Genomic DNA, 17,193 nt, shown 5'->3' with positions numbered 1-17,193 from the left:
AATTATATTTTATTACAACCAGATTTGAAACTGCAGCACCTTTCGAGGAGCAGTCTTGGACTGTAACCATAATTTATAGATTATGAACTGCAGATTAAAACAGAAGAAATTGCAGAAAGGGTGGAAATTAATGAGATAGGGAGGGGGAACCTGGAGAAATTGAAGGAACCAGAGGTGGATGAAAGTTTCAGAGGGAATTTCGGCCAATAACTGGCTGAAATGAGGGAAGTGAATACAGTAGAAGATGAATGGGAACATGTGAGAGACAAAATAATGAAAATAGCAGAACGCCAAATAGGGAGTAAATGAGATAGCATGCAAAATAATAAATTTCATTGATTAAAGGAGAAAATATATAAAAGGATCAAAGGTGGCAAGCAAAAGAGAATACAAACCTCTGAAAAATGAAACTGACAAAATTGCCAGATGATAAAGATAGAGGAGAAATGCAAAACTGTAGGAGTGTGAATGGCTATGAGAAAGATGGATGTCGCGTACAGAAAAGAAGCAGCTGTATGAATATCAAGAACTTAGTGAGCAATAAAGGGAATGCTGAAAGGTGGTAGTAATGTATAGAAGAGCTGTAGAAAAGAAACACACTTGAGGACAATATTATAGAAATGAAAGAGTAAGTTGATGAAAATGAGACCGAAGAGATGATACTGTTTCTCATTTTTGACAGAGCAATGAAATATCTTTTTCGGAACAAAACACCTGGAGCAGGGATATTCTCTCAAAGTAAGTTAGATACTTGTGATAACCAACAATGAAAATACTGTTGCTTTTTGTATGCAAATGGTTCAAATGGCTCTAAGCACTATGGGACTTAACATCTGAGGTCGTCAGTCCCGTATACTTAGAACTACTGAAACGTAACTAACCTAAGGACATCACACACATCCATGCCCAAGGCAGGATTCGAACCTGCGACTGTAGCAGCAGCGCAGTTCCGGACTGAAGCTTGTAGAACCACTCAGCCACAACGTCCGGCTTTTGTATGCAACATACAACAGACTTGAAGTAAATTTAGAGAAAGCTTTTGACAATGTTGACTGGAATACACTCTTTGAAGGCACCAGTGATAAAATACAAGAAAGAAAGGTTATCTATAACTTGTACAGAAACCAGACTGCAGTTACAACAACTGAAGAATGTCAAAGGTAAGCTGTAGTTGAGAATGGAAAGAGACTGATTTTGTAGCCTATCTACAGTGACACTCAATCTGCACATTGAGCAAGCAGTGCACAGGAGACCAAGGAGAAATTTAAATAGAGGGTTAATGTTCAAGAAGAAGAAATACAAACCTCAAGGTTTGTCAATACAGTTGTCATTCTGTCATAGATGGAAAAGACCTTGGAACAAGAGTTGCACAAAGTGGATAGTATCTTGAAGAAAAGTACAAAGATACAACAGGGTAATGAAATGATGTCACATTAAATTAGGTGATTCTCAAGGACTTAAATTAGGAAATTATGTGCTGGAAGTACAGTATGGGGTCTGCTGTTTGGGCACCAAAATACTGACCATGGCCGAAGTAGAGATGATACAAAATACAGGTTTGCAATAGCAACAAAAGTGTTTCTAAAAAAGAGAAACATGTTAATGATTCATGTAAATATAAGTGTTACGAAGCATTTTATGAAGGCATTTATATGGAATGTGGCCTTGCATGGAAGTGAAACGTAGATGATAAACAGTTCAGTCAAAACAAAAATAGATGGTTTTGAAGTGTGGTGCTACGAAGAATGTTAAATTGGATGGGTATATTGAATACAAAGCGGAGACCTGGGGAGACAAAATTATGGCACAGCTCTATTAAAAGAAGGGATTGCTTGATAGGACACATCATGAGGCATAAAGGAATGGTAAATTTGGTAATAAAGGGAAGTGTGAGGTATCAAAATTATAGAGGAACACAAGGCATGGCTACAGTAAAAAGGTTCAAATAGATGTAGGGTGAAATAGTTATGGAGAGATAAAGAGGCTTGTATAGGATAGACTAGCATGGAGAGTGCATTGAATCAGACCCCTACAAGAAGTGTCATTTAACAGGAAAAACTTACACGAGAGAAGGACGGATTTGAACTGAGGGTGTGTTGGTGGGAGGTGGTCGTGCTGGGGATAGGTCTGATCCACACAAGACGCCATTTCATGTACTCAGTCACTATGGAGCAGTGGGACTTGCAGCATTGAGTGTTTGTCTATGACAGTTTCATAAAAAGTGGTGAGTCTATTATTGCTACACAGCGATTGTTTTGTGTGCGATTTAATGTCGGTCAACATGGAGCTGTTCTGAGCCGTAAAACAATCCTCAGATGGGTGGAAGGCATCAGATCAACTGGAAACATACTGGATAAGAATCATTCTGGCCCAAGACACAGATTAACGACACCAGAAAATGTTGAAAGGGTAAGGCAAGCGGCAGTTAGAAGCCCAGGACGGTCAGCTAGACGTCGTGCTAGTGAGTTACGAATCAATCGTGAATCGGTTAGACGAATTTTGCATAAAGAATTAAAATTCCATCCCTACAAAATGCTCATTGTCCAACAACTTAAGGAAACTGATTTTGTTGTACGAGAAGATTTCGCTTACAGAATGCAAGTGATGTTGGGATCAAATGAAAATGAAATTTTATTGATGAGCGATGAAGCTTATCCACCAGCGTCCTCTACACTCAGAAAAAGTAACAGCCTGGTGTGCTCTTGGCTCTGTTGGCATTATTGGACCTTTTTATATATATATATATATATATATATATATATATATATATATATATATATATATATATTTAAAAAGAAAGATGATGAGACTTACCCAACAAAAGCGCTGGCAGGTCGATAGACACACAAATAAACACAAACATACACACAAAACTCTAGCTTTCGCAACCAACGGTTGCCTCGTCAGGAAAGAGGGAAGGAGAAGGAAAGACAAAAGGATTGGGTTTTAAGGGAGAGGGTAAGGAGTCATTCCAATCCCGGGAGCGGAAAGACTTACCTTAGGGGGAAAAAAGGACAGGTTTACACTCGCACACACACACATATCCATCCACACATACACAGACACAAGCAGACATTTGTAAAGGCAAATATATATATATATATAATAGAGGGAAACATTCCACGTGCGAAAAATATTAACAAACATGATTGTTCTATCGACCTGCCAGCGCTTTTGTTTGGTAAGTCTCATCATCTTTCTTTTTAAATATATATATATATATATTTAAAAATATATAATATATATATATATTTAAAAAGAAAGATGATGAGACTTACCAAACAAAAGCGCTGGCAGGTCGATAGACACACAAACAAACACAAACATACACACAAAAATCTAGCTTTCGCAACCAACGGTTGCCTCGTCAGGAAAGAGGGAAGGAGAAGGAAAGACAAAAGACAAGGGGTTTTAAGGGAGAGGGTAAGGAGTCATTCCAATCCCGGGAGCGGAAAGACTTACCTTAGGGGGAAAAAAGGACAGGTATACACTCGCACACACACACATATCCATCCGCATATACACAGACACAAGCAGACATTTGTAAAGGCAAAGAGTTTGGGCAGAGATGTCAGTCGGGACGGAAGTACAGAGGCAAAGATGATGTTGAAAGACAGGTGAGGTATGAGCGGCGGCAGATTGAAATTAGAAATTAGCGGAGATTGAGGCCTGGCGGATAGCGAGAAGAGAGGATATGCTGAAGGGCAAGTTCCCATCTCCGGAGTTCAGACAGGTTGGTGTTAGTGGGAAGTATCCAGATAACCCGGACGGTGTAACACTGTGCCAAGATGTGATGGCCGTGCACCAAGGCATGTTTAGCCACAGGGTGATCCTCATTACCAACAAACACTGTCTGCCTGTGTCCATTCATGCGAATGGACAGTTTGTTGCTGGTCATTCCCACATAGAACGCTTCACAGTGTAGGCAGGTCAGTTGGTAAATCACGTGGGTGCTTTCACACGTGGCTCTGCCTTTGATCGTGTACACCTTCCGGGTTACAGGATTGGAATAGGTGGTGGTGGGAGGGTGCATGGGACAGGTTTTACACCGGGGGCGGTTACAGGGGTAGGAGCCAGAGGGTAGGGAAGGTGGTTTGGGGATTTCATGGGGATGAACTAAGAGGTTACGAAGGTTAGGTGGACGGCGGAAAGACACTCTTGGTGGAGTGGGGAGGATTTCATGAAGGATGGATCTCATCTCAGGGCAGGATTTGAGGAAGTCGTATCCCTGCTGGAGAGTCACATTCAGAATCTGATCCAGTCCCGGAAAGTATCCTGTCACAAGTGGGGCACTTTTGGGGTTCTTCTGTGGAAGGTTCCGGGTTTGAGGAGATGAGGAATTGGCTCTGGTTATTTGCTTCTGTACCAGGTCGGGAGGGTAGTTACGGGATGCAAAAGCTGTTTTCAGGTTGTTGGTGTAATGATTCAAGGATTCCAGACTGGAGCAGATTCGTTTGCCACGAAGACCTAGGCTGTAGGGAAGGGACCGTTTGATGTGGAATGGGTGGCAGCTGTCATAATGGAGGTACTGTTGCTTGTTGGTGGGTTTGATGTGGACGGACGTGTGAAGCTGGCCATTGGACAGGTGGAGGTCAACGTCAAGGAAAGTGGCATGGGATTTAGAGTAGGACCAGGTGAATCTGATGGAACCAAAGGAGTTGAGGTTGGAGAGGAAATTCTGGAGTTCTTCTTCACTGTGAGTCCAGATCATGAAAATGTCATCAATAAATCTGTACCAAACTTTGGGTTGGCAGGCCTGGGTAACCAAGAAGGCTTCCTCTAAGCGACCCATGAATAGGTTGGCGTACGAGGGGGCCATCCTGGTACCCATGGCTGTTCCCTTTAATTGTTGGTATGTCTGGCCTTCAAAAGTGAAGAAGTTGTGGGTCAGGATGAAGCTGGCTAAGGTAATGAGGAAAGAGGTTTTAGGTAGGGCGGCAGGTGATCGGCGTGAAAGGAAGTGCTCCATCGCAGCGAGGCCCTGGACATGCGGAATATTTGTGTATAAGGAAGTGGCATCAATGGTTACAAGGATGGTTTCCGGGGGTAAGAGACTGGGTAGGGATTCCAGGCATTCGAGAAAGTGGTTGGTGTCTTTGATGAAGGATGGGAGACTGCATGTAATGGGTTGAAGGTGTTGATCTACGTAGGCAGAGATGCGTTCTGTGGGGGCTTGGTAACCAGCTACAATGGGACGGCCGGGATGATTGGGTTTGTGAATTTTGGGGAGAAGGTAGAAGGTAGGGGTGCGGGGTGTTGGTGGGGTCAGGAGGTTGATGGAGTCAGGTGAAAGGTTTTGTAGGGGGCCTAAGGTTCTGAGGATTCCTTGAAGCTCCGCCTGGACATCAGGAATGGGATTACCATGGCAAACTTTGTAAGTAGTGTTGTCTGAAAGCTGACACAGTCCCTCAGCCACGTACTCCCGACGATCAAGTACCACAGTCGTGGAACCCTTCTCCGCCGGAAGAATGACGATGGATTGGTCAGCCTTCAGATCACGGATAGCCTGGGCTTCAGCAGTGGTGATGTTGGGAGTAGGATTAAGGTTTTTTAAGAAGGATTGAGAGGCAAGGCTGGAAGTCAGAAATTCCTGGAAGGTTAGGAGAGGGTGATTTTGAGGAAGAGGAGGTGGGTCCCGCTGTGACGGAGGACGGAACTGTTCCAGGCATGGTTCAATTTGGATAGTATCTTGGGGAGTTGGATCATTAGGAGTAGGATTAGGATCATTTTTCTTCGTGGCAAAGTGATATTTCCAGCAGAGAGTACGGGTGTAGGACAGTAAATCTTTGACAAGGGCTGTTTGGTTAAATCTGGGAGTGGGGCTGAAGGTGAGGCCTTTGGATAGGACAGAGGTTTCGGATTGGGAGAGAGGTTTGGAGGAGAGGTTAACTACTGAATTGGCGTGTTGTGGTTCCAGATTGTGTTGATTGGAATTTTGAGGTTTTGGAGGGAGTGGAGCTGGAAGTGGGAGATTGAGTAGATGGGAGAGACTAGGTTTGTGTGCAATGAGAGGAGGTTGAGGTTTGCTGGAATGGTTGTGAAGGGTGAGTGAGTTGCCTTTCCGGAGGTGGGAAACCAGGAGATTGGATAGTTTTTTAAGGTGGAGGGTGGCATGCTGTTCTAATTTGCGGTTGGCCTGTAGGAGGATGCTCTGAACAGCCGGTGTGGATGTGGGAGAGGAAAGATTGAGGACTTTTATTAGGGACAGGAGTTGATGGGTGTGTTGCTTGGCTGAGTGGATGTGTAGGTGAAGGATTAGGTGGGTGAGGGCAATGGATTGTTCGGTTTGGAACTGGTATAGGGACTGATGGAAAGAAGGGTTGCAGCCAGAGATGGGAACTTTAAGTGTGAGGCCTTTGGGGGTGATGCCAAATGTCAGACAAGCCTGAGAAAATAAAATATGGGAGTGTAATCTGGCTAGGGCGAAGGCATGTTTGCGGAGGGAATGTAAATAAAACTTAATGGGGTCGTTGTGGAGGTGTTGTGAGGGTGACATGGTACTAGAAGGTGGAAAGTGGAACACGAGGCTGAAATGAAAATGAAAATAAATATAAAAATATATGGGGAGAGATAAAGGTAATACTAGAAATCAAATGGAGATCTGGTGTGAAAAAAGGCGAAAAAGGGTTGGTTAGAGCTGGGCTATGTTGATCCTATGGTGAACTTGTGTAGGTAGATAATGATGTGCATAAAGGTTAGGTGGTTGTGTTGCCGCCAAAACACGTTAAAGGGTGGAGAAATACGGGAAAATTTCGAAAAAACTACGTGAGGATGTATTAAAAGGGTGGTTTGGTGGTGGCAGATTATGGAAATTAAGCTAAAAATTGTCTGATGAAGAAATAATGACGTTAAAACCTGTGGGAAGCGGCTAAAAATGATCGATGATATGAGACAAACGGAAATGGAAATAAAGCAAAAGATATTAAAACTGGCCGAAAAGGTTGTTTAATAGCTGAAAGGAACTGTTTGTGTAGATTGTAGATTGTAGATTGTATTTTATTGGTCCTGTTGTCTACATAGCAGCTTATGCATAAGACATTGGACAAGTCAAGTTATAAATATACAGGCTGAAAGTAATTTCAAGGCATACATATTTAAGCTTACAATAATACACTTTACACACAAGTATTTATATAACACATTTCATAAATTTAAATATTCTTCAATGGAATAAAAGCAGTGATGCTGTAAATATGACTTTAGAGATTTTCCAAATGTATTGACCTCAGTGATAGCTTTTATGTTTTCAGGAAGTTTGTTATAAAGCTTAACTCCCATGTGAAAAGTACCTTTTTGGCACAGTGCTGTGCTGATTTGAGTCATATGTAAGTTCCTGTTTTGTCTGGTAAAGTGCTCATGTATATCACAGTTTTTTTGTAGCCTCTGGTCCTTGCCTATTACATTTAATTTAAAGAACAAAAGGGTTTCTATAATGTATACACACGGTAATGGGGGAATACCAGATTTCTTAAACAGGGGTTTACAAGAGTCTCTAGGCTTGCACCCAAACAAGATTCTAATGGCCCTTTTTTGTAGTTTAAAAGTGCTATTAGCTATTTTAGAGTTTCCCCAGAAGGTGACCCCATATCTAAGACGAGAATGAAAGTACGCATGATATGCATTCAATACTGTTTTCTCACTACAGCATGATTTTAATGAACAAAGAAGATAACATGTTTTGCTCAGTTCTGCATTGAGACATTCAATATGCTTATTCCATCTGATGTTACTCTGCAGCCAAAGTCCTAAGAATTTGGTTTCAGTACTGTTACCAACTAGTTCGTCATTGATAGAGACTGATGGGATAAACATGTCCTTGTTAGGAACATTGTGGAATTTTAGAGCAACGGTTTTCTTACTGTTTATTACAAGCTGATTACTCTGTGCCCAGCTGCTAAGTTGTTTCGTGACCGTGTTTACTGTCTGCTGTAACTGTTCATCGTCGTCTCCTTTTAGTAGAATCGTGGTGTCATCTGCAAATATGATTGATTTGTGTGCATCAATATTTAAGCTTAGATCATTTATGTACAGAAGAAACAGAAGGGGTCCCAATACGGATCCTTGGGGTACACCACATTTTATTTGTTTATAGTCAGATAAGTGATTAGATACAGTTTTTAGTTCAATATTTGTGTGCTTGACGCACACTGCCTGCATACGATTTGTCAGGAAGGAACTGATCCACTTGTTGGACAGACCTCGAATACCATATCTTTCTAGCTTTGATAGCAGAATTTTATGGTCCACCATGTCAAAAGCTTTTGACAAGTCAATAAAGACTCCTATTGTTTCCTGTTTTTTGTCCAACAGGTTTAGGATGGAATTGATGCACTCATAGACAGCAGTTGTCGTTGACCTCTTATTTCTGAATCCATGTTGTTCATTACATAGGATGCTGTTTTTATTTATAAATTTCATAAGTTTCTCATACATAACTTTTTCCAGTACTTTAGAGATGCAGGAGGAAATTGTGATGGGTCTGTAGTTATTTACATTGTCTTTATCCCCTTTTTTAAATACAGGAATAACTTTTGATGTTTTTAACACATCAGGGAAAGTGCCTGCCTGAAGTGAGCAGTCGCATAAATGTGTGAGTACTTCAATTAGGTTTGATGCGCTCTTCTTTAACATTGTTGCAGGTATACCATCAATACCTGCCGATTTGGAATTTTTTAGTCCTTTTATTGCTTTACCTACTTCATCTTGTGAAACAGAACTGATGTACATTGATCCTCTACATGTACTTATTTTATATTCATTTGCCTGGATGCTCTTAAAGTTTGATTGTAGCATATTTTCAGCAACACCTGTGAAAAAGTTGTTAAATGTGTTAGCTACTTCTAAGGGGTTTGTTACTTTTTTATTTTTATGTGACAGTGTTATATTTTTCCAAGGTTGTCTGTATTCTCCACATTCTTTTTTTATAACACTCCACATAGCCTTTGATTTATTAGCTGAATTATAAATGATTTCATCATTATGCATTATTTTTGCTGCTTTTATTACTTTTCTTAATATTTTGGAGTATTTTTTATAGTATGCGCGTACTACAGGTGAGGAATTTTTTGAGTTACATATTTCATGAAGTAGTCTTTTCTTCTGGCATGAAACCCTTATTCCCTTTGTGATCCAGCTGTTTGTTCTAGAGTTTCCCTGTATGGTTAATGTTTTCAGTGGGAATGCAAGTTCAAAGAAATGGGTTAATGTATCTATGAAAGTGTCGAATTTTTCATTTATATCGTTCATTTTGTACACTCCTAGCCATTTTTCTTTCTGTAATAAGTTGTTGAAGTAGTTCACATTATGCTGATTATAGCTTCGATATGCTGTTCTAAAAGACATGTTGTTAATAATACTGCCTTGTACTTTTATGCTTAATATTTGAGCAAGATGATCACTAAAACCTGCATTGAAAATTTTTAGTGAGGTGTTGTGTAAACTCTTCTTTACTAGAAACTGATCAAGAGCTGTTTGACAAGTTTCTGATACTTGGGTAGCTGCTTTTACTTCAGCCTTTAAATTGTAGGACGTTGCAAGGTTCAAAATGGTCTCCCTATTTCCACTATTCGTGAGGAAGTCAATATTGAAGTCACCACAGATTATCAATTCACAGTCCATTTTATTTACTTTATTTAGCAATGACTCCATTTTGTTTAAGAAAAGTTCAAAATTCCCGGACGGTGATCGGTAAACTGTAGCAATAACCAGGTTGAACTGAGTAATTTTTATAGCTGCAATTTCATAATCCTTTTCGACATTTGCCCTAGTTAAGTCAGGTAGTGTAATAAAATCTACATTATCCTTTGTGTAAATTGCTACCCCACCCTGTTTGCTGTTATTCCTGCAGTAGTAAGCAGCCAAGACAAATTTGTTTATTTTCGTATTCTGGATTAATTCTGGGTTAAGCCAGTGCTCTGAAATGCATAACACTGAGATATCATTAAGTTCATGTGTTAATAGAACGTTAATTTCATCGATCTTATTACGCAGGGATTGCACATTATGGTGATAAATTTTTAGTTCGGGCGTATTCACGATTTGGTAATTGGGAATCATATTTACAGCATCACATACCTCTAGTTTAAATTAGGAACGTCAGCAGCGTTGTATTTTCGTTCTTCTTTCTTGTTTTCCTCGCTGTTGGAAGGATGTTCAGGAAGCTGATAAATTGTTCTATCCCTTACAAGTCTTTCTTTGATTATTTCACTAACACGATCACAAACAAATCTTTTCCCATCATAGTTCAAATGCATTCCATGCTTCGTGTGCAGATTTCCATGTAGCTTGCTTATATCCAGTACATCGCACTTAGTGTATTGAGAACACAGTTTCCTTATTTTAATGTTTGTTTTCCGAATTTCTTTGTTTACACACGAATTATAAATCAGATCATGCCTATGAGGAAGTGTGGCAACTACTGTGTTTCTGCATTTATTGGCTTGTAAAAAATTCTGTAGCGTTTTCACGCAAACCTCTGCTTCATTTTTTGCCACATCGTTTGAACCCATTATACAGACGATAAAGTCATTTTCTTGCATTAATTTCGTCTGAGAGTTAATGTCTACAACATTTTTACATCCCGCTCCCGGTTTCACTACACTAGTCACTGCTATGTCACGATTTTTCTCACGGAGCATGCTGGATAGATTCCTGCCATGACTGTCTGTTAGTAATAGTACACTACTCTTTTTCCCTGATGATCTGTGTTTGTTGTTGACATTATTTGAAAAAACGCTATTCATTTTCAGTTCACTGTCTTTTTCAAGTTCACGATCATTTGGAGAGTCGTTATCACAGTCACTTGTTTGCAAAACATGATATTTGTTTTTCTCCGAAAATGTGACATTTTTAGCAGATTTTGTTGTTCTTTTTGTAGTTGGAACACTATTTTTGTACGGCACTTTTACCCACTCAGACGATATATTACTTTTGTCTTGCATCACTTCACTTAGTGTTGGCTTCGATCGCAGATTTTATAGCAAATCTGAAGTTTGGTACAGATTTATTGATGACATTTTCATGATCTGGACTCACAGTGAAGATGAACTCCAGAATTTCCTCTCCAACCTCAACTCCTTTGGTTCCATCAGATTCACCTGGTCCTACTCTAAATCCCATGCCACTTTCCTTGACGTTGACCTCCACCTGTCCAATGGCCAGCTTCACACGTCCGTCCACATCAAACCCACCAACAAGCAACAGTACCTCCATTATGACAGCTGCCACCCATTCCACATCAAACGGTCCCTTCCCTACAGCCTAGGTCTTCGTGGCAAACGAATCTGCTCCAGTCTGGAATCCTTGAATCATTACACCAACAACCTGAAAACAGCTTTTGCATCCCGTAACTACCCTCCCGACCTGGTACAGAAGCAAATAACCAGAGCCAATTCCTCATCTCCTCAAACCCGGAACCTTCCACAGAAGAACCCCAAAAGTGCCCCACTTGTGACAGGATACTTTCCGGGACTGGATCAGATTCTGAATGTGACTCTCCAGCAGGGATACGACTTCCTCAAATCCTGCCCTGAGATGAGATCCATCCTTCATGAAATCCTCCCCACTCCACCAAGAGTGTCTTTCCGCCGTCCACCTAACCTTCGTAACCTCTTAGTTCATCCCCATGAAATCCCCAAACCACCTTCCCTACCCTCTGGCTCCTACCCCTGTAACCGCCCCCGGTGTAAAACCTGTCCCATGCACCCTCCCACCACCACCTATTCCAGTCCTGTAACCCGGAAGGTGTACACGATCAAAGGCAGAGCCACGTGTGAAAGCACCCACGTGATTTACCAACTGACCTGCCTACACTGTGAAGCGTTCTATGTGGGAATGACCAGCAACAAACTGTCCATTCGCATGAATGGACACAGGCAGACAGTGTTTGTTGGTAATGAGGATCACCCTGTGGCTAAACATGCCTTGGTGCACGGCCATCACATCTTGGCACAGTGTTACACCGTCCGGGTTATCTGGATACTTCCCACTAACACCAACCTGTCTGAACTCCGGAGATGGGAACTTGCCCTTCAGCATATCCTCTCTTCTCGCTATCCGCCAGGCCTCAATCTCCGCTAATTTCTAATTTCAATCTGCCGCCGCTCATACCTCACCTGTCTTTCAACATCATCTTTGCCTCTGTACTTCCGTCCCGACTGACATCTCTGCCCAAACTCTTTGCCTTTACAAATGTCTGCTTGTGTCTGTGTATATGCGGATGGATATGTGTGTGTGTGCGAGTGTATACCTGTCCTTTTTTCCCCCTAAGGTAAGTCTTTCCGCTCCCGGGATTGGAATGACTCCTTACCCTCTCCCTTAAAACCCATATCCTTTTGTCTCTCCTTCTCCTTCCCTCTTTCCTGACGAGGCAACCGTTGGTTGCGAAAGCTAGATTTTTGTGTGTATGTTTGTGTTTGTTTGTGTGTCTATCGACCTGCCAGCGCTTTTGTTTGGTAAGTCTCATCATCTTTATTTTTAAATATATTTTTCCCACGTGGTATATATATATATATATATATATATATATATATATATATATATATATATATATATATATATATGAGAACGGGGCCACAGTTACTGTTAATTCGGTTCGTTACATTTGTATGCTTAAAACATTCTTGAAACCAGAACTAAGAAGACGACGAATCCCTTTAAAATGCGTTTGGTTCCAGCAGGATGGGGCAACATCGCACACCACAAACACTTCAGTGACAATTCTTAGACGCATGTTTCCTGGCTTGTTTATCTCACATTTTGGCAATGTTCCTTGGCCTCCCAGGTCTCCTGACTTGTCAGTATGTGACTTTTTTCTGTGGGCGTACCTTAAGAACTGTGTCTATAACCACAAACCAAGAAATTTGGACGAGTTGAGGAATGCAATCATTCAAGAAATTGCTGCCATCTCTGCAGAGATTTTAGTACGTGTGATGGAGGATTTTGAGAAAAGAGTTGAGTCCTGCATTCGAAATGATGGTCGTCACCTTGACGACATTATTTTTCACAAATAACTTTGTTAACCAAAATGGCAAATAATGAGCTTTGATTTTGTGTAAATAAACATGCATTAATTTTAAAGTTAGCTGAGTATTATTTCATTAAAAACCGTCTGTCTCCCTTGTGGCAACCTGTATTTTTATTACAATTACATATTTTCTTTGGAGATAACCATAATATATTTAAAACTTATTTACTCCAATAACACACATCTATGCATCATATGTCCTTTCATTCGTTATAATGAATCTGTGACAACATTCAAAGACTGCATAGTGATATTTGACAGTCTGCTCTTATGTTTGGTTGATAATACTGCTTATTATGATAATCATGATTTGGAAAACATCATTTCATATGCCTGAAAATTATATTTGTAATTCTTTTTTTTTTTTTTTTTTTTTTTAATACAGGGACCCTGCTGTTACTTTCCTTGGAATATCTGCTGGGAAATTCAGCAATGAGGACAGGACACAAAATAAGACAATAAATTCGTTTTTTAAATCAAGTGAGAAAAAGCAACACACAGAAGCCGAGGGACAGAATACATCTAAAGCTAATACTGAAATTAATAATATAATGAAAGGTAGAACAGAACCACTCACCTCTGTCAGTTACTCAGATGACACTGAAAGACTGCATGGCCATCATCGAGATGGAGAGTCCTTTTTTATGGCTTATTTTAAAAGGAAACATGAAAGCAAATTGAGTAAGGCACATGGAAGCTTGCATGTTGTGGACACCAAATCAGAAAGATGCATTGAGTCTCTGACAGAATTATTGCCAGGTGATGATCAGCTGAATAGGAAACAGTCATTAGTGACCACTGAAGAGAGTAGTAAAACTGAATCTTCTAATAAATGTTGCAAGTCATCAAACAGTAATCATGCTGAGAATAGTGAACAATGGATTAGTCCTCATGAAATATTCCCAAGTCTAGATGAAGCAGATGAAGAGACAATAGCACTTTTACCATCACCAATGCAAAGAAAAATAAGACACTCAATAGGAACAAATTGTAAAACTTCTAATAGTGATGTGGTATGTGTTGCAGATACTTCTAGTTCAAATCACTGTAAAGATAAGGCTGTAACTTCAAAAATGCCTGGAAAAACCAACACAGATGTACATGACAAGCAATTTACTGAGGATTATGCAACGCCGGTTAAAAAACAATGTTCTTCAGATACAGAAAGTATGAGACAAAACCAGGAGACTGGAAGCAATTTTCTAGCCACTGAAGTTGGTGTATCAGGCTTTTCTTCTCAGACTAATAATGTAAAACATCATAATGTAGTGTCCAGTAATGTAGCAAGTGATGTATGCCCCCACTGCAAAAGCATAGTGCTTTTAAGTGAGTATCCTGAACATTTAGACTTTCATTTAGCAGAGAAACTCCATGAAGAACTGAACAGTGCAACCAGTGTAGCTAGTACAAGTATGCCAAATCAAGTACCTAAAACCAAAATAAATCTAAATAAAAGAAAGAAGGGTGGAAATGTTAGAAACAGTCAGGATAACAAAACAGTCACCAAAAAGGTTAAGAGTATAACAAGCTTCTTCACACCCCTAAAGTAAACAAAAGATTAATTAACCACAGTGTAAATACCTCATACCTATGATTTTTTTTATGTTACATCCTTCTTGCTTTTAGTTTTATATTACAAAATTCTAACACATTATGTGTGACTTCTTTTTTTACAAATTCTGAACATTTTATTAATGTGTGTGTGTGTGTGTGTGTGTGTGTGTGTGTGTGTGTGTGTGTGCATGCGCATGCAGCAGCGTGTATCTTATGCAGGTGACATATTGCAATATTATTGTGTATTTTTATTATATTGGGTCACATATTTTATTTACATAATGTATGTTCCATTTACTGATGTAAAACTGATGATACTTTTTAGTCAAATTTTTGTGAATTGTAATGTGTGTATGATCCTTGCAAGAGTGTTAGTGCTCCGTTGGCTCTCCACAGTGGCAATAAAATATAAACAACAATTAATGTACGAGAGATTTATAGATATATCATGTTTTGTTTTATTTGCATTAATTTTGAGGGTATTTATTAAAGTAGATTTTGGAGTGATAATGTAAGAGAAAATGGGTGTTCTCAACATTAATGACAAAAATCTTGCTGAATCCAGGAGAAGTACACATAAAAGAATATTGGCTCTCAGATATTCATAATGTGTGTCTCTCCCTGAGTATTACAGGGAAGTGATTATTTTAAAGAAGTAAATACATGGAGAGACTGTAGTGCTGCTACTGCATTATATTCCTACTGCAGTGCTTAATCTAAAAGATAGCTAGCCACTACACTTACGTAATTATTTATGTTACTTGTCATAATTTTCTTTTATGGCCATGCCTAGTCTTACTTCATTATTTATTTAAAGGCTTTGCTGTTTTACTTTCAATGTTTTATAAAATTTTAATAATTTTGTAACGTGTGAAGAGTGTATTTGTGTAAATATATGAGTGTATACACGGTGATAATTTTGCCAGATAAAATCTGTGATTAAACTGAAACAAGAATTGTTTCACATGTTCAGTCAATAACTGTTATTTTTATTACTGTATGTTTACAAAACACTGCTTTTGAGAAACAAGTGTGTGATCGAGAACTGTGCTTGTCTGTCTGTGATAGATAAATATTTATCTTTTATATTCCTAATATTAATTAAAGTGAATTGCACATTTTGTGTGTTTTACTTAGTCTTCCATATTTTATCCATTCATAAGATACACAATAATTTTCTTTTTTTCCACTTTTATTTTTCTCACTTAATGTAGATGCCTGTGTCACATTTTGTGCCAGTGTGCTGACAAATGGTCGGTCACCTTCTAGTGATTAGCAGTACTTTAAACGAATTCAGTACAAAGTGCTTTTATTCTACATTTAAATTTTTGATTTTTTGTTCTGGAAGAATATTTGAATTGTGGGTCCATTTGTCATTACAAAAACTTATGATAATGAGGGAGGTGATACTGATGATGAAGATGATCATTTACAAAGCACTGTATATAGTATAGTCTTTCTAGAGTTGCAGTCTTAAGATACAACTAGTTAAACTATTAGACTCATTTGAGCAGCTGCTAGAGGGCTCATGCGCTAAGCTGAAGTTGGATTTGAGCAGTGCCTTCTCCCAATTCTGGCTACTTGGAGTGTAACTTTTAGCTATTTGATGAGTAAGTAGCAAGGAATCAGAAACTGCCTGGAGAAATTCTTCTAGTGCTCACAAGCTACAAGATTCGTGCATGTGCACAGCTGTTTTAAGTTGTAGTGGGGATAATCTCCAAATGACTTGTGTTTACTGTTTCATTTTCAAAGCTGCTGCAGTAGGTGTGTTGGCAGAATTTTTGTTTTTACACTTCATATCTCACTGTGTAACTGTAATATTATGAAAAGGGTACAATGCTGCTCGCCATGTAGCCGAGAAGTTAAGTTGCGACTCACCATCTCCAATATAAGGTGAGTAACAATCTATCATTTTCATAATAGTGTCATGATTCCTGCCTGGATTTTCCACTGCTTTATTTTGAATAATTGTAATGTCTAACCACAAATAAATGTTGTGTGTGTGTGTGTGTGTGTGTGTGTGTGTGTGTGTGTGTGTGTGTAGATTTTGAGTACTGGTAATTTATTTTCATTGTATTACATAAGAGAGTAAGACTCATAAATTCTAGTGGTTTGCATTCACATGAAACGTAGTAATTCGATAATTATCAACAACACAGAAAACAAACAAATGGTTCCTCCAGATACTTTCACAGATATTATTTCTTGAAATAAAACACAATGAACAGGTTTTTAATCACAAAGTTACCAGTGTCTCACCAACAACCATGTATTTCATTTTGTGCCCATAATAAGTAATCATGAAAGAAGGTTGTATACATGGAAGAGGCCTGGAGCCACTGGAAGGTTTCAGATAGTTTATATAATGGTAACACAGAGATTTGCAAACCAGGTTTTAAATTGTAAGTCCTTTCCAGGGGCAGATGTGGACTATGACCACAATCTATTGGTTATAAACTGTAGATTAAAACTGAAGAAACTGCAAAAAAGTGGGAATTTAAGAAGATGGGACCTGGATAAACTGAAAGGACCAGAGGTTGCAGAGAGTTTCAGAGAGAGCATTAGAGAAGATTGACAAGAACGAGGGAAAGAAATACAATAGAAGAAGAATGAGT

At 39.2% G+C, this 17,193-nt stretch overlaps 1 protein-coding gene across 1 annotated transcript in view; it reads left to right on the top strand.

The window, feature by feature from the left end:
* LOC126187549 (DNA polymerase eta) overlaps window positions 1-16,379 on the top strand; it is a 199,462-nt gene extending 183,083 nt beyond the window's left edge. The window contains exon 9 of the mRNA XM_049928700.1: window positions 13,410-16,379. Within this exon, the coding sequence (XP_049784657.1) occupies window positions 13,410-14,574 (1,165 nt within the window). The 3' untranslated portion in view covers window positions 14,575-16,379. The remainder of the gene's footprint in view (window positions 1-13,409) is intronic.
* The last annotated feature ends 814 nt before the right edge of the window (window positions 16,380-17,193 follow it).

The sequence above is a fragment of the Schistocerca cancellata genome, chromosome 5, assembly GCF_023864275.1.
Source record: "Schistocerca cancellata isolate TAMUIC-IGC-003103 chromosome 5, iqSchCanc2.1, whole genome shotgun sequence".
NCBI lineage: Eukaryota > Metazoa > Arthropoda > Insecta > Orthoptera > Acrididae > Schistocerca > Schistocerca cancellata.
This window is presented reverse-complemented; position numbering and strand designations above follow the sequence as displayed.